Source organism: Ursus arctos, unplaced genomic scaffold (genome assembly GCF_023065955.2).
Source record: "Ursus arctos isolate Adak ecotype North America unplaced genomic scaffold, UrsArc2.0 scaffold_17, whole genome shotgun sequence".
Classification (NCBI taxonomy): Eukaryota; Metazoa; Chordata; class Mammalia; order Carnivora; family Ursidae; genus Ursus; species Ursus arctos.
The window spans coordinates 35,331,238-35,355,200 of NW_026622841.1; the positions used below are offsets into that span (position 1 = coordinate 35,331,238).

At 35.2% G+C, this 23,963-nt stretch overlaps 1 protein-coding gene across 3 annotated transcripts in view; it reads left to right on the top strand.

Annotated features, from left to right (window-relative positions):
- RPRD1A (regulation of nuclear pre-mRNA domain containing 1A) overlaps positions 1 to 23,963 on the top strand; it is a 72,672-nt gene that overhangs the window by 22,138 nt on the left and 26,571 nt on the right. For 2 of the 3 annotated variants that reach the window (XM_044382953.3, XM_044382954.3), the window contains 5 exons: positions 8,158 to 8,287; positions 11,439 to 11,545; positions 11,625 to 11,722; positions 14,678 to 14,804; positions 14,911 to 15,086. In XM_044382953.3, the coding sequence (XP_044238888.1) occupies positions 8,158 to 8,287; positions 11,439 to 11,545; positions 11,625 to 11,722; positions 14,678 to 14,804; positions 14,911 to 15,086 (638 nt within the window). Of the gene's footprint in view, positions 1 to 8,157; positions 8,288 to 11,438; positions 11,546 to 11,624; positions 11,723 to 14,677; positions 14,805 to 14,910; positions 15,087 to 16,336; positions 23,959 to 23,963 lie in introns of those variants that run through there. The other variant, XM_026496202.3, reaches the window with a different exon arrangement.

The following is a 23,963-nucleotide window of genomic DNA, read 5'->3' on the forward strand; positions in this document are numbered from 1 at the left end:
TACTTTTATTTATTTATTTTTTTAAAATTTTTTATTTATTTGACAGAGAGAGACACAGCAAGAGAGGGAACACAAGCAGGGGGAGTGGGAGAGGGAGAAGCAGGTTTCCCGCTGAGCAGGGAGCCCGATGGAGGGCTCGATCCCAGGACCCTGGGATCATGACCTGAGAGGAAGGCAGATGCTTAACGACTGAGCCACCCAGGCACCCCATAAGCATATTTTTAAACCTCTATCTGTTTCACCTACCCTCCCCCCCACCTCTTCCCAGCAATCACCAGTTTGTTCTCTGTATTTAAGAGTCTGATTTTGTGTTTGTCTCTTTTTTTTTCCTTTGTTTTGTTTCTTAAATTCCATATGAGTGAAGTCATATGGTATTTGCCTTTGTCTAATTTGGGATTATACCTGCTCGGTCCATCTGTGTTGTTGCAAATGGCAAGTTGTTTTCTTCTTTATGGCTGAGTAATATTCCACAGTATATCTATCTTTTTTATCAGTCAGTGGACACTTGGGTTGCTCCCATATCTTGGCAATTATTTTTTTTTTAAGATTTCTTTATTTATTTAGAGCGTGCGAGAGAGAGTGGGGGGAGGGGTAGAAGGCAAGGGAGAAAATCTCAAGCAGACTCCCCGCTGAGCATGGACACGGGACTCAGTTTCACAACCCTGAGAACATGACCGGAGCTGAAATCAGGAGTTGGATGCTCACCCTCTGAGCAACCCAGGTACCCCCATATCTTGGCGACTGTAAATGATGCTGCAGTAAACTTGGGGTGCATATATCTTTTTGCATTAGTGCTTTCATTGTCTTTGGGTAAAGACCCAGTAATGGAATTACTAAATCATATGGTAATTCTGTTTTTTATTTTTTGAGGCATCTCCCCACTGTTTTTCACAGTAGCTGTGGAAATTCCACAATATTATTTTAAAAATACTATTCTTAAAGAGCAAAAAAGTTTTGGTCTCAGTCCCACTCTAGAAGTATAATGTGAATAAACTGTATGATGTGTATTCTTCCAGAACTCTTCCAGTTGACAGTGTCTTCTGTAGTGGTTTCTTAAAAATTCATTTGCCGCATATACTAAAATCAAAATTTTTGAAATTATTTCGGGAACTTGAATTGTCTTTGACCTGTTAGACTGGGGAAGATGTCCATTTGCTTAAGTCTAGGTAGAGGTTTTTGTGAGGTTTTTTGGTTTTGTTTTTTTTTTTTACACCAAACATTGAAATAAGAGAGATCGTGTACCTATAGGACAAAGTCAAATTGGAGCATCAAGTGAGCACTACCCAGAAACCCTTTTCGGCATGTAGGTCCAAGTTGATTATTTAATATATAACTCATTTTATTTTTTTTTAAGATTTATTTATTTATTTTAGAGAGAGAGTGCGTGGCAGGGGCAGAAGGAGAGAAAGAATCCCGAATGGGCTCTCTGCTGAGCCGGGAGCCTGATGTGGGGCTTAATCCCATAACCCGAGATCAGGACCTGAGCCAAAATCAAGAGTCAAACGCTTAACCCACTGAGCCACCCCGGTGCCCCATGTGTTTTCCCTTTATTACTTAAATCTTTGTTGGTAACTCTTGATATACACCCCCTCCCCAAATTATTTCTTGATCTTCCCCCAAAGTAGGTCTTTCTGCTCTCTGTGTGAATGTGTGTAATTTAACACTATGTTTGAGATACATGTTTGAGGTATCTTTCCATATCAGTATATAAATTTCTCTCTCTCTCTCTCTCTTTTTTTTTTTTTTTTTTTTGAGGAGCGGGAGGGGCAGAGGCAGAGGGAGAGAGAATCTCAAGCAGATTCCACACTGAGTGCAGAGCCCGACACGGGGTTTGATTCCATGACCCTAAGATCATGACCTGAGCCAAAATCAAGTCACATGCTTAACTGACTGAGCCACCCAGGTGCCCCTCTGTCTCATTTTTGAACAGCTGTAGAGTATTGGATTGTATGGATATACTATGATTTATAGTCATATAGTCATATCTTATTATGATGAGTATCCTTAGTGATTTTTTTGTGCAATTATGATAATATATCCATAGGGTAAATTCCTAGACATGAAATTTGCAGGGTCAAGGGATTTGTGCATTTACATTTTTTATGGATATTGCTAAATTAATTTTCTAAGATGTTGCACTAATAAGTATATTAACCACCAATGTCTAAAGGTATCTAAAGGTGATAATCTGGGACGCCTGGGTGGCTCAGTCGGTTAAGTGTCTGCCTTCCGCTCAGATCATGATTCCAGGGTCCTGGGATCAAGCCCCTCATCGGGCTCCTTGCTCAGCAGGGAGCCTGTGTCTCTCTCTGCCTCTGCTGCTCCCCCAGCTTGTGCATGCTCACTTGCTCTCTCTGGAAAATGAATAAATAAAATCTTCAAAAGAAATAAAGGTGATAATCTTAGTCATACTCTTTCCAACTTAATTAGTGTCAGACTTTGATCTCGATCAGTCTAATAGGTGGATAATGATAATTGGTTTTAGTTGCCCAATATTTGTGTTTCTTTCATCTTTCCATTCACACTAGCCCATTTTTCTATAGGTTCTTGACTTGTGAGAACTCTAGAATGGAGAAGGAGATAAAAATTTTTGAATTCAGTACTTTGAAAATAAGCAAGATTGGCTAGATCTGTAAGAAAGTTTGTGTTTCATAATCTGAATTTGAAGTCGAGGTGCCTGAGAGCAGTGTAATTTTACATTTTCCCCCCTTCAGCTATGCCGAGTGAGGTTAAAACCAGAGGCCAATTTAGTGGAACAAATAATTAAAGGAACAGGTCTAGGCCAAAAACTATTGATTTAGTAAATAACTAAGCAAAGTTTGAATCAGCTATTGAGCTTGATTCCATAGATGGGTAGATGAAAGTGACAGTTGTTGCTTTTGATGGAGCTTAGTTTAGTTGGGAAGCATTAGATTAAATAAAAGTAATTATAGTTGGAATAACACTTTCTTATAGTGTTCCATAAGAAAGTCTGGGGTGCTATGAGACCATATCAGTGTTGCCTAACCTGCGTACCGAGTGGTGAAGGAAAACCAGAGGAACCTGTTTAACTGAGGTCTATAGGATGGGTAGGAGTTGGGGAGGTAGAGGAGCGGTTGTATTGGGCATGAAGAGAGAGTAGTTTAGAGGGCAGAGACAGACATTTTTGGGCCTTTGGTTTCTATTAAGGATTTACAATGTTATCTAGAGAATAGTAGAAAATCTTTGAAGGATTTTAAAGTAAGGGATGGGTTGCCAAAAGTCTGAGGCATTGTGGCAGTGGTACAGGAATACACTGGCTTTATCCACCTCATTTTTCACCCACCTTGGCTATTATGGAGCAGTCAGCTGTGTCTGACTGAACTCTTGGTCCTGTCTGGGACAGATAGAATCTATTCATGAATGACTTGTGGATTATGCACTTTCTGTGGCAAAGAGAGTTAAACCAGTTTCTGCCATATAACCAACTGTTCATCTATATGAACATGACTTGTAGTCTATAGTGATAATTAGTTTACCAGAGAAATAATTATGAGGCTGTCCAGCAATTGTTAGTAAGTCCTTAATAGATTTTTCTTTCAAGATCATGGCTTTTCTTTTGATTTCCTCCTATAGGACCTACAGTAGTGTTCATTGGTATGTGTGTGTCTGTGTGTATATATATTTGTTAATTCAGTTTTTTTGCTGCTTCTCCGACATAGAAGGCTTCCTCTGTAAAGAGGTTCTTGTGTTGATAGATAACACAGTAAAATTCTAGCTGTTGTATTTATTGGCATTGTCATCTAGTGTGGTTTTAAATTTCAGTCACCATAAAAACATGGGTGATTAACTTAGATTATGATATTCTGCATTATATCAAAATGAATAGGCATGTGGTTTGTACAGTTGTAAGAAAATAAGTAATGATGCTCTCACTTAAAAAAATTTTATTTATTTATTTATTTAGGAGAGAGTGAGTGGGCAAGAACACACCCAATTGGGGGAAGGAGTAGAAGGGGAGAGAGTGGGAGGAGGGGAAAGAATCCCAAGCAGACCCTGCGCCAAGCATGGGAGCCAACATGGGGCTCAATCCCATGACCCCAAGATCATTACCTGAGCCAGAACCCAAGTCATATGCTCAGCCGACTAAGCTACCAAGGTGCCCCAATGCTCTCACTTTCTGATTATGAACAAGTAAAACTAGATTCTGAACTGATCATGAATTGGTGAAACTAGGTGGCATATATATAGTCCTTTGACTGGCAAAGTTTGTTTCATGTTGTTTATCTAAGAGCCCAGGCTCTTCTTTTTGAAGCTGTGTAGTTGATATTTTTTTCATTTGAATTGTGAATTATTATGTAACTGTTTCTTATTTATGTGATGAACTGAATTTGTATTGCCCTTTTGGGGGATGTGCTCAACATTTTAGGTAATACTATGTCCTTATACATTAGCCAGCCAGATTTTATTATCATCTATTTGTTTTGACTTACCTGTTCACATTACAAGTTCCAAGGAAAAGGGCTATACTTAATACCCACAGTAGCTTAAAATTTTTAGTTCAGAGAGGTGAGAGATATAAGAAAATGATTCCTTACAATGTAACTATTGACTGGTCCTTATTTGCTTATACTTTATTGGCACAAAAGTAGCAGTATACACACATACAGTTACACTGGGATATAATATTATATTTACGATTGCTTCCAGTGTTGGTGTGATACATTAGTGGAGAGAAGGAATAAAGAGAACTCACCTTTTTAGTGATGTGACCTATCATGTGCCAGTCTATATAGAGCTTGAAAACTCTTGATTGAACAGGAAAGGTTATTTTTGGTCAGTGCCCAGCATGGTCGCTGGCACATAGCAAACATTAAATAAGTGCTAAATTGAATGGAAGATTTAGAAAATAGCTGTTTTTACAAGGAGCCCTGTGACAATAGAAATAAAGGAAGTGATTAGGTCAGCCCCATTTTTAAGCGTTATATTTTATTATCAACAGTTTTTTCTTTAAGGAATTATGAAATGGTATCTTTGCTCTTTCTGTTAATTTTGTATGCTTATTTAACAATTTATGGCTCTGTTATTTTCAAATTATCAAAATTCATTTGAAAATCATTTTTGTGATTTTCTTATGGAATTGCTTGTTGTGATTACTTCCATCAGTTTATTTTTGTTCTACATGAAGGTACACAAAGTTTTAAATGGAAGTAAGTTTTTTTACTGAAAATTTGGAAAAGGGTATACATTATAGCAGTTTCTAGGATTTTTTCATAGTTTAGCTTGGGTTCCACAAGGGGAAAAAAATGAAAATAATGTCTTGATATTTGGACCCCATACCAAATCCATGCTGTGGTTTTGGTTTGTTTTTGAAATATGCTGGGTTTGTTTTTTGGAATATGCTGGGAAATATATTTTGAAATCTTGTAAAATTTTGCTTTATTGTACATTGTCGAAACCATTCTGAATTGTATTTTTGAGAGATGGTAGCCCATGGATTTAAAAATATTGCAAAATACACATGTTAAGTTTGTGTGGTACAGAACAGAATTTACCATTTTAACCATTTCTAAGTGTTCAGTTTATTGGTATTGAGTACATTCACACTATTATGCAACCATCATCACCATCTATTTCCAGAATTCTTTTCATCTTATAAAACTGGAATCCAAACCCATTAAACAATAGCTCTCTGCCTTTCTCCCCCCAGCCTCTGGCAATCACCATTTGCTTTCTGTCTCTATGAATTTAACTATTCTAGGTACTTCATATAAGCAGAACCATATAGTATTTGTCCTTTTGTGACTGGTTTGTTTCACTTAGTATAATATCCTCTAGGTTCATTCCTGTAGCATGTATCATGATGTCCTTTCTTTTTAAGGCTGAGTAATATTCCATTTGTATGGCTTACCACATTTTGTGTATTCATTTGTCTGTCAGTGGATACTTGTGTTGCTTCTGCCTTTTGCTATTGTGAATAATGCTGCTAACATTATAAAATATTTTGGTTGAGTCACTATGTGATCTTTCCAAAAGGTAACATCCTTTTTCATTTATAACATAGTCATAAGAGGCATAGTACAGTTATTAAGTGGGAATGCTTAGGAGTTGGACTTTGGATTCAAATCCTGGCTGATCCCTTCCTGGATATTTCACTATGGGCAGATAACTCTTTTGATGCCTATTTGTTAAACTGCCAATTGTAGGTAATGATGGTACCTTAACATTATTTGGATTAAATTAGGTAATATATGTAAAGTGCTTAGAATAGTGTGGAACACATAGTAAAAGTTTGATCAATGTTACCGCCATTTAGGAAAAGGAGCCTGTTGGTTCAGGTACCCATTTAAAGTACTGCAGATGGTCTCCCAATTAGATAATAATAAAAATTTGAGTTTTTAAACTCATTTTGACGCTGAGAAGGCGAATACTTGAATTAATTAATATTAACCTTTGGGTGGGATTTTCTTTGGGCAGGGATAGGTAAAAAAGAGACAGGCTTGAATATTGGGTAAGTTGCCATTATGATCTTCTTCATGGGAAAGGGTCCTGGTATCTTAACCAGTTATACTGAATGGTTTATCTAACCAGACAAGAGCCAGAAGAATCAGAAGTTGGTCTTTGTTATTGCCGTCTCTTCCATATCTTTATTCTGCTCCAGGACTTTCAAAAGCATAGTGGTGGTCCACATCTTTAGATAGGCAAATGAGACTATGCAGTGGATGGCACAGATTTGTAAAGTCTGGTCGTCTCTGACTCAGTATTCTAGTTTTTTGTGAGAAGGTGTGTGTGTCACTAGTTTCCCCCTCAAGAAAGACGTGAACTCAGAAGTGGCTTTTAATGTGTTGAATGATTAAACTGGAAACTCAAATCTAGAGGGCCAAATGTAGCCTGCCTGTTTTTGTCTTAAATGGTGCACTGGATTATCAGTCCTGACCATAAGTTTCCTACACCATTGAATGTGGATGCCACAGAGTACAGTGTTTCTGAGTATAACTATACTACTTTGAATAATTCATATTTAATTCTAGTAAAATTATATTATGAAAATTGTCAGTATAAAAGATTATGTTCAACTAACGAAATTTTACCTATATGTATCACTCTTATTTGAGTTGTACTTAATACTATACCACTTAACATTGTAGCTAGTAAAAATGTATCCTGGCTCACAATTGTTGAAATCTTTTCCCTTCTTTTAGAAGGATGATTACACCCATGGAATATTGTGAGAAGAGACATCTTTTTGTCTAGATGAATTCAGTTATTTAAGGCCACGTAATCTAATGTGGGTGAAAATCTAAACTGCCCATTTGGTCTCTCCAACATTAACTCTGTTAGCTTGGGAAATATTTATTTCATAAACAAAAAATACATAATTAATTGAAGTGAGGTCTCTTTCAATGTATTTTACATTTCGTACTCTTGTTTTACAATACCTTAATGATAACTTTAAAATCAGTGTGGGTATTAAAATAGTTATAAATTCAGGGGCGCCTGGGTGGCACAGCGGTTAATCGTCTGCCTTCGGCTCAGGGCGTGATCCCGGCATTACGGGATCGAGTCCCACATCAGGCTCTTCCGCTATGAGCCTGCTTCTTCCTCTCCCACTCCCCCTGCTTGTGTTCCCTCTCTCGCTGGCTGTCTCTCTCTGTCGAATAAATAAATAAAATCTTAAAAAAAAAAAAAAATAGTTATAAATTCAAGCTTTAGGGTATCATCTTAACGTGACCAGTCACCATCTTATTTTAAATAAGTTGTATTTCATGTAGTGTTTAATAGTTTTAACAAAATTTAGTACAGATAGAGTCACAGAGATGCATTTTTACAGACCTAAGGATTTTGGTGTATAAAAGTACTAATTTGGGAATAGTGATAAGAGTAGGAATTGAAGGTAAGTAGTTTGGGCAACTTAGTAAAAGTTCAAGGAAACAAATTAATTATTGACCAGTTCCTCCTCCTGAGTCCTTTTTTTTTTCCTCACATGATGCACTTCCAGGAACTATAGAAACCTAGTGAGTTAAAGAATAGTGACTTGATGTTTGGTAGTAGGATGAGAAGCTAGAGTTGAACCTGATACATAAAGGTTAGTAGGTTTGTTGTAGTTCTCAAACTCCTTGATTCAGGTATTGAGAAAATTTGTCCAAGTTAAATGAGGGTATCTCAAGTAGATTTTTACTTATTTTTTTTATTTTTCAGCCAAACCAAACAGGAAGCTTACTTTTCTCTACCTAGCCAATGATGTCATTCAGAACAGCAAAAGGAAGGGGCCGGAGTTTACAAAAGATTTTGCACCAGTTATAGTGGAGGCTTTTAAACATGTTTCAAGGTATGGTAATTGTTTGGGTACTAGGTAATCTGTTTTAAATGCACATAATATGTCCTTTTGTTAAAATTTGCTGTAAGCCATTCAAACAAAAAACGGAATGTATTTCATTGAAATTTTCATTTGAAAAGACTTACTATAAATGGCATTTGTAAATATGTTAAATACTTTGTGTGAAGGGAAATTTTTGAACGGTTGCAGTGGTGGGTATTTGGAGTACTTGAATTAACAGCTTTCCTTTAAGAGACCAAAAGCAACTGCCATTTTGGAATGAACTTCATTAAGAATGAATGAAGGTTTTGAATTGAAAATTTGTGTGGTTATAAAGCTATCACTTTTCCAGCTGATATTTCTGGATAGCGTCATATCTTTTCCTTTCATATTGCTTTTAATTTTAAGGTGTTCTAGTGTTTGGATATATATCATAACATTTTAAAATGCTTTGGAACATTTAAAATGCTTTGGAACATATTAAAATAGAATATTTATGTAGAATAAGTATAAGCCTGTTGAAAAATTTTGCTACAGAAAAATTCTGAGGGTAAAAATCAGTGCTTTGGCTTATGTCCTTTTAAAATGCTTATTTCCAAACATATGCAAATATTTGGTAGGTTACTGGGTAAACATTATTGGGTAGACTACTAAATCAGTCTAAATTATAGAATCTAGGGGTAAATGAAGATCTGTGTTCAATGATTTAAGGATGAAAATAAACTCCAGGCATGCCCTGCAACTTTAGTCATAATGGATGCATTTTTTAAAAATTTACAGTGTGTGAAATACTGCTGTATGTTACTTTCTTAATGAATATTATTTATCTTTCCTTTTAGATATTGTCTTTTACCATCTTTTCAGATGTTGGCATTTTTTAAGAGTTCAGTCCTAGGCCCTCTTTCTTTGGTCATATTCTTCACTTGACCTCTGGATGATTTTATACACTGCATGTATTTAGTTATTATCCACAACCTAGTAACTCACAATCCTACCCTCCAGTCCAGATGTGTTTTCTTTGTTTTAGACCTGTATCCTGTTGCCTCATGAATTTCTAGTTGTATGCCTTCAGACATCTCAAACGTACTGTATCTCGTATTGAAATCATATATTGTATCCTTGCTCCCTATCAGACTTGCTGCTCCTCCAGGTTTCACTCTCTCAGTGGATCCAACTCTATCTATCCAGATGCCCATATGAGAAATTAGCCGTCATCTTTAACTTTCTCTGTTACTCTGATTTATAGTATATCACATTCTCCTTTCTCCTTCACTCCCTTTTATCCCAGGTAGTATATATAGTTCGCACAGTTCTTTAGATTTCTTTCCATTCTAGTTTCCATAATGTCATTTCTTTTTTTTTTTTTTTAAGATTTTATTTATTTGTTAGAGAGCACAAGCTGGGGGGGAGGGGCAGAGGGAGAGGGAGAGGCAGACTCCCCACTGAGCAGGAAGCCCACTGAGCAGGGAGCCCAAGGCGCAGCTCAATCCCAGGACCCCAAGATCATGGCCTGAGCCGAAGGTAGACACTTAACCGACTGAGCCATCCACGCGCCCCCATAATGTCATTTCTATAATTGCAGGAGCCTCTAGTAGGAAACTAGTCACAGTTGCAGAGCTGATCATAACAGTCCCTTGCCTTTGAGTTGTTCTCATTTGTCCCAGAGATTAAGTCTAAAGTCCTGAGCAAGACTTGCTTCATGGCCCTATCCACATTTTCAGACTCCTGTCTCACATTTCTTCCACACACACGCTTTACAGTCCAAGTTTAAGCTAACTGAACTCACTCTTTTAGTTCTTTCTACCTTAAGGCTTTTAAATATGTTGCCTCTCCTGAGAAATTCAATAAAGTATTTATTGACTGCCTACTATGTGTTGGGCCCTAAGGATGCTGTAGCAAAAAGGATAAAGTTCTGTCCTAGTGGAGCTTGCATTTCAGTGGATGACAAAGGTAATAACTAGATGTACAGGTGAACATATATTATGCTAGTAGGTAAGTATTGTGAAGAAATAAGGAAAGAAGTAGAGAGTATGAGAGCTTTATATCATGAGATAAAGAAGGACTATTTTGGGGAGGTGGCATTTGAACAGAGACTGAAGGAAAAGATGAATGAGCCACTTGAGCATCTAAGAGAGGATTCTAGGTAGAGGGGAATACTTGGCAGAAACAGTGAGACAACTATGTGCTGGACATGTTTGAGGATCAGCAAGGAGATTTGTATGGGAAAGGTATTTGGGGAATGTGGACTGAGAAGTAGCCAGGAAATAGAACATGTCCACCTTGTGGTCCAGGATGAGGATTTTGGTTTTATTCTTGGTATGATTGATAGCTCTTATGTGATTGAAGAGCCCTGTGATTTGATTGACATTACGTAGAGCATAGAGTGAGGAGTAAGAGCCTAAGAGACCACTGAGACTTAAGAAATCCAGGCAAGAGGTATAGCAGTCTATAATGGTAGTGATGAGGGCAGAAGGAGGTGGTTGGGAGTAGTCTGTTTGCCACTTCCCTGATGTTCCAGTCGTTGGATCTCAAATATTACTTCCTCAGATACTTTTTAAAATCTGTCTTGAAGTCAGCCAGGCCTCTGCATTATGCTTGTCTTTAATACCTTGTTCTTTTTTGTGGCCCTTATAAGTAACAGCTGCTATAAAGCTCCATTTGTATCTCAAAAGAGTGTCAAAGGTAGTGCCTTGGTCAATAAGTATTTGTTAAATAAATTCAAAAATCACCTGTTTGAAATCTTCTTAGTTTCATATTCAGCCCCCATTCAGTTAGGGGCACCTTCTTTGTAAACCCCTAGTAGCCAGTGTGAGCACTCTTAACATTTTTTTGTAATTTTTTGTTTAATAATGTGTCTAGGGGCACCTGGCTGGCTCATTTGGTAGAGCGTGTGACTCTTGATCTCGGGGTTGTAAATCTGAACCCCAGTTTGGGTATAGAGATTACTTAAGAAATAAAATCTTAAAAAAATATATGTCTATAAGCTTTTAAAGGAAGCAGGGAGTAGGTCTGTCTTGATCCACTCCGAACCTCTGGTCACATAGTGATGCTCAGTAAACATTTGAACAGCTTTTTTCAGGGAATGAATGTCTGATTGTATTGAAAATCACCATTACCTTTTCAGTAGCTCTATTAATTGTTATTATTTGTATTTTTTCTTCAGTGAAACTGATGAAAGTTGTAAGAAGCACCTTGGAAGGGTATTATCTATTTGGGAAGAAAGGTCTGTTTATGAGAATGATGTGTTAGAACAACTTAAGCAAGCTCTGTGTAAGTGTGTAATCTTTTATCATGATCTCTTCGTTAAAATGTTTGCTTTCATTAAAACTTCAGTGTTCTTTCAATTCAGATGGTGATAAGAAGCCTAGGAAGCGAACTTATGAACAGATAAAGGTGGATGAAAATGAAAACTGTTCCTCTCTGGGATCTCCAAGTGAACCACCACAGGTAGAAGTTTTTCTCTGTTAAGGGAGTTATGTTACTGTTACTTCATGTGGCCACCAAGCTTTATTAATTTTGGTGTTTTATTTCTATAAATTGATTTTCATTATAATTCTGAGAACAAGAAAGAAGCTATGTGAATATTTCTTATTTTCTGATTAACAGATTGCTTATGTTTAATGTAGTATGTTGTATATTATATATTAGGCAACTATATTTTGCATAGAAAGAGGATATCTGATTGCTAAATATGATTAGGTCTGGTGAGATATCCTCCATTTAAATAGTTTCCTTTTAAATAAATAAAACATTATATGATAAGACTATTTTGTTATATGATTTAAGTACACTGAAAATGCCATTCCTAGAGATAAACACTGCCCTTTAGAGTATTTTTTCTTTTAAACATGTAAAAGTGAGTATTATAGTAACAAGCATGTATTCATACAGTTCTATGTAACTATAGAGTTCCATGGTAAAATAAGTTGGATTAGAGTCATTATCTTAATACCCCATGTCCTCCCAGGTTGGTACAGTATAGCATTCTTTAGCCATCAGATGATTCCAGAAAAACATTTTTAACTTTTAATTATGTGGGCATTGAGTGTTAAAGCTTCCTCCTTCTATGTTTCAAACATATAGGAGGGACAGATAAAATTTAAAAGGAGAAAATGAAGACATAGCCATACTCATAAAACAAGGTAAATATCTTCGTGGGCTAGAAATGGTACAGAAGCACAACTCAATATGTGAGCCAGAGCCTGGTTCTTGCTAAGCTTTGGTCCGGAAGCAGACATGGCTTTCCAGAAATACTAGGGTAATAAGAACTCGAAGTGCTCCGTGGGAGTTGGAGGACTGGACCTGAATTCATTGCATGAAACCAGAGGCTGGGTGAAGCTCTTTCCCCAATGAAAGGAGTTTGAAAGAAAGACAAAACCAATCACTGCCTAAATCTATGGGTGTGTTGTATCAGTGTTAATACTGGGGAGGCAGAAAGAATCTCAGCTAGGTGCTCAGCTAGTACCTGAACCAAACTACCCGTTCACTCCTTGGCAGGAGGTGCTGAAGCCCACATGATCACCAGGGACAAAAGCTTGAGGAAAAAATAATAACATTTCAAACAACCAAACGCTAAGGTTTATATTTCTTTCTGTTTGGTAATAATTAAGACAAAGCATTTTCTGCTGAGAGCCTATTATGATTCCATGAACAGTATTTTACCCAAGTTCTAGATATAGGGTCTGATCCTCTTGTGTTCTCCCTGATGAAAAGAGTAACCTCCGTTGTACTTCTTAGGAGTATTTGTCTGACTCTAATCTAGTACTTAAATAAAATGCTGTTGCTTTTCATTTTATAATGAGTATTTTCAGATTAGTTGTACTACTTAATTCTCAGTGGTTCGGCTTTGTAGCTATCATTTTATTTATGTCATTCTTTATAAGAATGGCTAAAATTCCTCTTTGTAGGATCCAGTTGAACTCATTTCATTTTCTTCTGTTAGAAAGTTGTAGGCTAGTGTTGTTTTCAGACAACTTTGTTTTTTTATCTGATCCTTGACCCAGTACTGGAAACTTAGAATTAATTCATGTGGGAATGTGAAGGTGAGATGAGAGGGGTTTGTAGTTAAAGCATGCATATCAAGACCATAAAGCCAGATTACTTCTTAGAACTTCAGAAAATTTTAGAACTTTCTAAGACTGATTAAAAAATGACAATATAAAAGTTAATTGGAGCACCATGAGAAACAAGTTTCCTGATAATCATCATTGCTCTTAAGCTCACTTTCATTTGTAGGGGGTTATATCTTACATCAAAATTATTTTTTTAATATTAGAATATTAAACACATAGTAATGAATGAAAAGCATATGCGGGATAGTATATTTCTTATTAGAGTCCATTCTTTCTTACCATGTTTGATGCTAGACTTTGTACTAGACCCCACTGACAGCATTTTTTGGTAAGGGAATAGCTTAAGGAAAAATCAGTAATGATCTGTCATTGTCATCTTAATGTATACACAGAATTGGTTATATCCTATATTTTTCAAGTGTATTTATAATTTCCTACTGTTCCAGGAACTAGTCTTAGGGATTAAAAAAAGAAAAAAAGAAGGAGGTGGGATGGAAATGGAGACCAGTAAAAAGAAAATGTATTCATTTTTCTCTGGAATAAATTTATAGACATTATGAATTGTGAGGTTACCAGCAAAGGCTTGCCGTTCCCTCCTAATTATATCTGATATGAAAACAGTGCAAGTAAAATATTCTAATGATAAAATAATTTTTATATTGGCTAAGTGTTTATATAAGTATTAGTCATAAGATTTATGGAATTTTGTGATATTTTAATGATCTTATTAACAAACTGTAGAATAGTTGAAGATAACCATATTTAAGCATATTCCCAAACTGTGTTGCTCTTGTGCTTTAATTACATCATGCAGAAGTAGAATCGGTGAGGCTCTTCTTTGTTGTAGTAGAACATGATTTGTATCCCCTTACCCCAGATATCCAATTTAGTATTAAAAAATTCTGCTCATGTATAATGATAATATAATGAATATGTTGGATGTAAAACTTGTATTGTCTAGGTTGAAGTTATAGCCTGCTTTCCCTTTTGCCACTGTATGTATTTGGCATGTAAGTGAAGCTTGTCACTTTCAGAGTCTGATAATTATTTTTACACTATCTGTCTCTACCACTGGAGTATGACTTCCTCAAGGCTGAGAGCCATGTCTTATTTTAGTTTTCAATTTATATATTTCTAATACTTGACGTAGTGTAGTTTCTTTTTCTTAATATTTCTTAAAAGAAATGGACTGCCTTCAAAAGTAGTTTATATTTAAAACTTTGAACAAATATATAGCCCATAAAGAGTAAGGATTATGAAATAAATTTTAAGTCTTTTGTATTTGTTTAAGCTTCATTTATTATGGTTCTAAAGTTGTATAACTTTTTAGACTCTAGATCTTGTTAGAGCATTACAAGATCTAGAGAATGCAGCTTCAGGTGATGCAGCAGTTCATCAGAGGATAGCATCTTTGCCTGTTGAAGTCCAAGAAGTATCCCTACTAGATAAGATAACAGGTAAGAAAAAATGTGATCTGGAGCTTCTTTGGAAGTCAGGGTGAGGGAATGGCATATGGCATTGTTTTTGTTGTATAATAATGTTGTTGTTCTGTGCTTTTCTTAGATAAAGAATCTGGAGAAAGGCTTTCTAAAATGGTAGAGGATGCTTGTATGTTGCTGGCAGATTACAATGGCAGATTGGCGGCTGAAATAGATGATAGGAAGCAACTCACTCGAATGTTAGCAGATTTTCTTCGTTGTCAAAAGGAAGCCCTTGCAGAGAAAGAGCATAAATTGGAAGTGCGTAACCTTTTCCTTCTTTAGTGCTTATTTGTTTAATTTATTTCTTGGTAGGCATTTCAAAATACTCTTGTTCCCTCACATTTTGCATTTTTTTGCCAATGGCCCAGGTAAGCTACTCCTTGCAGAAATGGGTATCTTTCTACTTGAAACAAATCAGCAGCCTAAGTAAACTTAGAAATTTGGTATTGTGAAAATTGGTTGCTTTATAAAAGTATTCATGTGGAATTCCAATAATAGTAATTCATCTGAAGAGTTTAAACTCTTATTTTCAAGAACGTAACTAATGGGAAAATAGCAGTGTAAAGTCTGGTGTCAGCTACAGTAAATTATGGTTGGATTTATTGAATTCCTGTTCTGAGTACATGTATGTACTTCTAGGTATATAATCAAAAAATAAAGAGTTTTTTGGCATATAATTAATTGTGGGTATGCTAGTCCCCCTCTCCCTGTCCCTGAAAAGTTCATCAATTCTGTTCAAGAAGTTAGTCTTCAAGTTACTCTTTTGTTCATCCCTGATTCTGATGTTTAACATATTCCCACCTCACTCCTGGCTCATACACACCCTTTGGTAAAAGAAAGTCCTCTCTACTTTAAGTTAAGTAGTGATCGATACGATTGATGGGTCTGGAGGTACAGGGCTGAAAAAGAGAAACATTTTCCTCTTTCTTTTGAGCAGAGTAGCTGTTGTCAGGGGTGGATGGACCAGAATCTTTTTTGACTAGTTCTTGTTTAAATTGTTTATTGCTCTAGCAATTTCTTATTCTATGTGTATATGTGGGAGAATTTCTAACTTGTCTGGATCCCTTTATTTAAACGGTTCAATGTAAATTTGTAGGTACGTTATGATACTGCCTCTACTAAGTGTCTAGTTCTTGTTTTAGCAGTCTCTGCCAAAGAGGATCGTCATTTCTACCTGTGAGACCAGCTCTTTGATCAAGAGCTCTTCCACCTCAAATTCTCAGCTTTTAATTTAGCATTCCCCCTTTTCAATTTGGAGCATAGTTATTGGCACCATGCTCTACCTTTAGAAAGGTTTCCCAATTGTACATAGAAAGGAAAAGGTAAAAAATTTTAAGAAGATACATGTGATATTTAAATTGGCTAGTTTTTGATCTTGTAATGCAACTTCAATCTTAAACATATTGTACTTGTTTTATTGTTAGCAGAATTAAGGGTAAGTAATGTGAAATTTTTGTCCTTAGTCTTTTGGTATGGTTTCTTTAACTTCTATTGAGCTTCTGTTGCAGGTATTGGACATGGGCGTATCTTCTAACGATGTCATCATCATTAGCATATTCTTCCTGCTAAAAATAAATATCAAACTCCAAAGCCTCTATTGTCTCATGTTTTTGAAAATTGAAGACTGAAACTGTCATTCTACTGTATGATACTTTTTCACTTAAGTTGGTTATTTATCACTGGTTACAAAAATAGAATTTATGTTTGAAATGTAAGGAAGTGTAGAAATAGATCAAATGCCACCCTCCAGTTCCCTCTTTTCCCGGTTCCTTTCAGCTAGATTGCAAAATTGGTAGTTTTAGGTGATGAGGCTGATGATAATAGCAGTAACATTTACCATGTGTCAGGTACTATTGTAAGCACTTTACATCTGTCAACTCATTTAATCCTATATAGCAGGAAGAATGATCCCCATTTTACAGGTAAAGAAAACCGAGGCACAGGGAAGTTAAATAACTTGTCCAAGGTCACGAAGAGGTAGTGAGTTGTTAAGAACCGAGGAACTCTGCCTCCAAAGGGCACGTTTGCTTCCAGGTTTTATTTAAAGAAATGTAAAATCACAGCAAAAGCTAAAAACTCCATCTCTCCAACTCTTTCTGCTTTCTCCCTCCTCAGAGGTAATCACTGTCTTAAAGTGTCTAGGAACTTTTTTGTTTTTCAGCATGACCGGATATTATCGTACTAAGAGAGACCACCTAAATTATGCTGAACATGTTTTTACAAGTAATAAAAATGTAGATTTCCAATAAATTAGGAAGTCATTCCACAGAACTCTTTGTAAGTTATCATTTATAACTAGGTGATTTCTTTGTCAGAGATTATGGAAATGATTTGAGATATTTAGACATTTTTTGTATCAAGTAGGTGGCATCACTTTGAAGTTGAGACTGAGAGGTCAGGATTTATACTTACCATATATATAAGCTGTGATACCATCAGATAGTTTTCAGTTATCTGCATCTTTGAACATTAACTGTCATTGACCAGGTATTCATGAGTAGTTGTTTTTTGTTTTTCTTTAAATCAAACACAAATTTAAAGTATTCATTCAGGGATTGTCTGTTTCATATTTTTTAAGGAGGTTGCTATTTAAAGCATTTGTAATGAATGAAAACATGAAGTGTTTTTTAAAACTTTGGAAATTATGAATCATTTTTGGAACTTGTGACTAACTTTAGTTATTAAGCAGATAACTGTTAAAATAGACTATTAATCTAATTTATATTTACAAAATGCATGTCACAGATTGCTGTAGAAATCATATTTCACCATTCAGGAGTTGAAATTATTGAATAAACTCTTGTTCACCTAGTTTATTATTTTGGAAGGCATTCATGGATAGGGGACTTAAAGTGGCATTTTGATTTTGATACTGTTTGGGGAGGGGAAAGTACGGAGATCAGCAGTTCTTTCACATTTAAGATAATGTCTTTGATGCTCAATACAGCTGATATAAGGAAATTTGCTTTTATAAAATCCCTATTTACGTCATAGTACCTGGATGTGTTTTAAATTGCTAGAATTCCATAGAAAATTGGAAATCACAATTTGATGGCTCTTAAGTCAAATTATAGTTCCAAGTTCTAGAAGTCATATGGGAAAACTGTCAGAGAGGACTGTGTTATCTTTTGCAGTCTAACATCAGTATATTCAGATTTAACTCATTTTTGAAATTGAGGACGTAGTATTCATTGTGTGGGTGTTATTTGTTGAGTTTATTTAAGTCTGTCCCTCTTCTCGTGGTGTCAGATTTCAGCTACTGGGTTGTTTTTATTAGTTTTGTGCATTGTAAGTAGTGCTGCAGAGAGCATCCTGGTGATGCAGGCATCCGAGTATATGTGCAGGATTGATTCTCAGAAGCAGAATAGAATATCTGGGTCTAAGAGAATGTATGTTTATGTGTTGATGGGATACTCAAGTCCACCAAAAGGTTCTGCCTTTTTATTTAATTTTTTAAGATTTTGCTGCATTTATTTATTTATTTATTTATGAGTATAGTTGATGCACAGTGTTGTATTCATTTCAGGTATAAATGTTCTGCCTTCTTAAACTCCATGCAGTATGAGTGTATCTTTTCCTGTACAACCTTGTCCACACTGAATATCCGTGATTTTTAAAAAACTTTTGCATATCTGATAGTTTAAAAATTATTTTTTTGTTCACTCAGATTGGTCGTCTTTTAAAAATATTTATTCACTATTTTTGTTGCAAATTCCATATATCTTTTGACTACTTTTCTATTTGGTTCTAAGTTTACGTATTAATGTTTGTCTTTTCTTTTATAGATTCTGGGCTTTCTGGATATAGTTAAGATGGTCTTCTCAATTCATAACTTTAAAAATAGTGTGCTGTTTTCTGGGGTTTTTTCCCCTAGTAATTTTATCCATTAGGATTTTTTAATTTATGGTGTGACATAGGGATCTAATTGAAAGTGATAGTAAATGTCCCTTGTCATGTATTAAATAATGATTAATGACTTAATAACTCAGTTTATCTTTTATTATGTTGTGGAATGCCATTTCTGTTATACTTAATTCCTATATGTGTATACATGGGAACGTAGTCCCTTTTTTATTCTAATGGCCCATTTGACTCACCTTCCTTTAATTATGCAGTAGATTTTTGTTCGTATTATTTTTGGTATTGTTCGTGGCTACAATTTTAACTAAAAATGATTGTCGTGTATATGAATTTTTACTTTCCACTTATTTTATACATATTTGCTTTCATACTTAATATTTCAAATGACATTTTCCTAAGTAGATACTTCTTACTTTACTTGGCCTTCTCCCTGTTTCTGAACACATCGTTTACTTTTGCTGTCCATCCCCTCTATCTGCTAGACAGTATTTTCCAGGATTTTCAATAGTGTTTATTTTCATAAAACTTTGTTTTCCAGAAACTTCAATTTTCCTTTTTTAATGCTTAAGAGAAATTTTGTTTTGCCTGAGACATTTAATGATTAGAAATTCCTAATGTCAGTTCTCTCACTATAAGAAATGAGAATGTCTTAAATAGACAGCACTCAAAGTGCAAATTTAAAAATCTTGCTGAAGGTGTTACCTACATATAGCTTTTTGATGGTTATTTATCAAATTTCACATTTTATTAAGGGTATAGTGGTAAGGATATGGAGAACTGCTTATGGAATCTTTCATCTTATGGAATCTTTCATCTTATGGAATCTATTACATTTTAAACATATAGCTTTTTGATGGTTATTTATCAAATTTCACATTTTATTAAGGGTATAGTGGTAAGGATATGGAGAACTGCTTATGGAATCTTTCATCTTATGGAATCTTTCATCTTATGGAATCTATTACATTTTAATCTTTTTTTCATTCAAATCATTGATTTAAATTTAAAAGTAATTTGATAAGATGGAGCTATATGGATTTTTTTTTAAAAGCAGACATTACTAATTTCTTAATGGTTTCTTATTTTTTGAGATCTAAATATCATTAAGTAAAATTTTTATGGTTAATTTTTCAAGAATCATAATCTTAATATTTTTTATTAATTTTGCAGTTAATCTATTTTTATCATAGTTTTCCTATGATAAGCTCCCTGAGCAAAAGACTTAGCCTTGTGTTTCGGCTTCATGTATTTTGCATACTATCCTTTTCGTGTAATATATGTACAACTTAGGCCACTGTTTTCCTTTTTCATGAATGACTGTATCATAATTTAACAGCTCTGTGTTCTTTGACTAAGTGTTTCAGCTGCTTTGATATTGTTATAAACAGTATTGCAGTGAACATCTCTTTTAATATACTCTTGACTCATGTATGTCTTCTTTTGTGATAAATTCCTAAGATGAAATTGCTGATTCATGTTAAGGACTTGATACATGTTATCAATCTAATTTTCACTAAGATTGTACTACATCATTGTCCTCGATAATTCCCAAATATTATCTATAGGTCTTCTGGGCCATTCATTTTTTCTAAAAAAAAACAAAAAACAAAAAACGCATCACATTTGCTGGGTAGATAACATAGGGCATCTGTTTTCAGAACAGGGCCGGCCTTTTGTCTGTGAGTTGGGTGTTCAGATGCAGATCTTTGGCTTGGTTTCTCACTCCTGTCTGTGGCTCTATGGGATAAGAGTTTTAACAGACTGATGTGGAGATTCTCAGTTGATCTTATTGTCAGCCTTAAGACTCACTATTACATTTCAAGGAGCTTGGTGTACCTCAAAGTCCTGACCCTCTCCAAAGTTCCTCAGGATGAATTATATCACTTTCGGTCATTATTCCTTGTTCCAGTTTTTTCCGTCTTCTTAAAGTGTCTTGGCAGCTGTGTACGATCATTCCCTCTTCTCCATTCCTTTGGGTTTCCACCTTAATAAATTGTTTTTACTGTTTTAGTGGCTTTTTGAGAGGGAGTAGAGATAAATATGAGTTCAGTTTATTATAAAAATGGAAGGCCATTGTGTCTTGTAAAATAGAACTATATAGTATATGTGTTTCGTGACTTCTGCCAGACTACCCTTGTCTAAGTGGTTGTCATTCATTGCCTAGATTGTTAACAACTCATCTTCCTGTTCTTTCTCTTAATGCCCTTTGCAACTGCAGCGTGGTTTACTTTTAAGAAATCAGGGCTCATCATACCCTTGTTTAAAACTCTCCAATGTTTCCCATTACACTTTTAGAGCTTATTTAAACCTCCACGATATCACTAGTCATGAGTGTCCATTTAACATCATCTTGAACCATCTCAACAGCATCCGTTTTTACTACTGTTAAAGCAGGTGAAGCGTTTTGAAGGGTTTTGCCTTGCTAATCACTTAACAGAATAGCTGGAATGCTGTCTCCATCAGATCTTTACTTGGCTGGGCCTTTTTTCATTTAGATTTATGTTCTTGTGTCACCTCTTCAGCTTCCTTCACTGCCCTTTCATTCGGTTCCACCTACAATATTAAACTGCTGTGGTTTTTTGTTTGTTTGTTTTGTTTGTTTTTGGCTTTTTATTTATTTTTCCTTCATAGTATGTATCACTCTTTGAAAATTTAAAACTTGTATATGTACTTAGTTATCATCTGTACCTGCCATTAGAATGTGAGCTCCGCGAGAGGAAGAACTCTGTTTAGTTTTTTATGTTTATTGCCATATGCTAAGCGCTTGGAGTAGTATTTTCTCCCGGTGATCTTGTTGAGTGAGTAAATGATTCAAGTGATGAATGAGTGAATACCAGTACAAATGTAATTTGCAAGAAGAATATAAATATATTTTAAATTGGTGATTTATTTTGTAATTAAATCAGAAAAAGAATAGTCCTTTAATAAAAATGATTAAAGAGATTTGAGGTTTTTGAAGAAAATTATATCAAGCATAGTAGATGAACTAATTTTTAAGTCATTAGTATTAATATAGTCCAGTACTTTAAAAGGTGGGCAGTGTGTTCAAGAACTGCAGCTTCTAGAACTGCAGCTGAGCATTTGAAACAAAGGAGTAAGTGGCCATTTAAAAATTGTAAAATTATTTTACCAATTTGCCCTGTTTTTCCTTCAGTGGAATAACATGTTAACAATGTTAGAAAACATGAATAACAAATGATTGGTACTCAGCAGGGAAGAAGGTCTGAATTTGTGAGTCACAGTGCTTGCTACCTGGTAGAAGAACTGGAGCCACAAATGAAATCAGTCTTTAAGCCAGTGTTCTTTCTTTTTACATAAAAATAAAGTAATTTAAGCTGTAATTGCTTTCTGCTTGCTCACCCATTCAAAGAATATAGCTGATAATAGTAATACCCTTCAAGAGGGGTGTTGTGATTAGTGAATTCATGCTTACAAAAAAGTTAGCACTCACCCTGAAGCAAAGTAAGTGCTTAATAACTGACAACTTCTATTGTTACTGTAGCAGCTGAGAATTACTAGGAGTGAGGTGAGATTGAAAGGAGGTTGGAACCAAATTGTGGAGAGCACTGAAGGTCAGGTTGACCTGATGGTTGTTAACAGTCCAAAGGTTGAAGAGGAATGGTAGCATTGGCAGTGTTTGCAAGCCTAGTTAAAGTTACGGAGTAGATTACAATGGGGAGAATTTGCAATAAGGAGACCAGATAGGATTTAATTAGAAAATTTTATATTATGGATAATGAAGGTCTGAGCCATAATTGATGATAGATAGCAGTGAGAAAATAAAGGAACGGGCAGGTATGGGAAACAATTGAATCACAAGAATTTACTAATTGGGTCTGAGGGAGAGAGGTAGAAGGAATCCATGATAAATGAAATTTTGAAAACCATGGGGCAAATGATTCTGACATTGACTAAAAGAATATTAAAATAGGGAACTAGTTTGGTGGGGAGGATGATTTTGGTTTTAGATCAAATTTAAACTTTTTCGTTTTTATTTTTTGTGCAGTGAAGTCTGTTGTTTTTATTTTTTCCCAGGTTTATTGAGATAACTGACATAATGAGTGAACTATTTTAAAATTCTTTTTTCTTTCTTAAAAATCAAATAATTGACACCAAAGTTTTTCTGATTGTACAAGTAGTAAGTGTTCCTCATAGTTCAGAAACCATTTATAAGAACACACAGATACCACCTGTAATCTCATTACCCTTTAAATACCATTTACAAGATTTGGAAGATGGAATGATAATAGTGCATGCTATTTTACATATTTTCTTTTTTTACACATTTACAGTAAACATTTTCTCATTACAAATACTATCTAAAATGAAGTATTTCTTTAACCAGCTGCCTGTTTAGCAGTTTTTTCCAGTTTCTTGCTATTGAACAACATTGTTTTGAATCACCGTTAGCTAAATCTTTGCCTATCTGTGATAATTTTTTTCATAAATTCCTAGATGTATGGGGGAAAATAAAGCCGTGAAGCGAAGTGATTTTCATGCTCAGTCTGCTACAATTTAAGAAAACAAAATGATATCCTGTCTGGTGACAAAAGGAGGTGGAAGTGGAGATGCCTTAGTTGATTTTATTGGTATAAATTCATGTGACACAATCTGTGTGAAGACGGTAATAAATATCAGAACCCCTTATTTTACATAATAATTTTTTCTGCTTTTATCCTTTTACCAGGTCATTTAAGTTGCATAATGCTCTAAAAGTAGCTAGTTAGTCGGGGCAGTTCTGGGAGCCATTAAAGTGATGGCATAGTTCTTGTTTTTATATTTTAAAATATTGTAAAATACGCATTACATAAAATTGACCATCTTAAGCATTTTTAAGTGGACACTTCAGTAGTGTTAAATACATTCTCATTGCTGTGCAGCGTATCTCCAGAACTCTTTCATCTTTCAAATCAAAAGTCAATACCCATTAAACAACTCCCCAATTCCCCACTGTCCCCAACCCTGACAGCTGCCATTCTTTCTGTCTCTGAATTTGCCTGGGTACCTAATATAAATGGAATCATACACTCTTTGTCTTTTTCTTATTGGCTTACTTCACTCGGCATAATGTACTCTGGGTTTTGTTAGTGTTGTAGCAAGTGCCAGAATTTCCTTTTTAAGGCTGAATAATATTCTGTGGTATGTATATACCACAATGTTTTCCAGTGCATCTGTTGATGGACACTTGGGTTGCTTCCACTTTTTGGCTGTTGTGAATAATGCTGCTGTGAACATGAGTTCTTAGCACATATCTCTTTTGAATCCTTGCTTTCA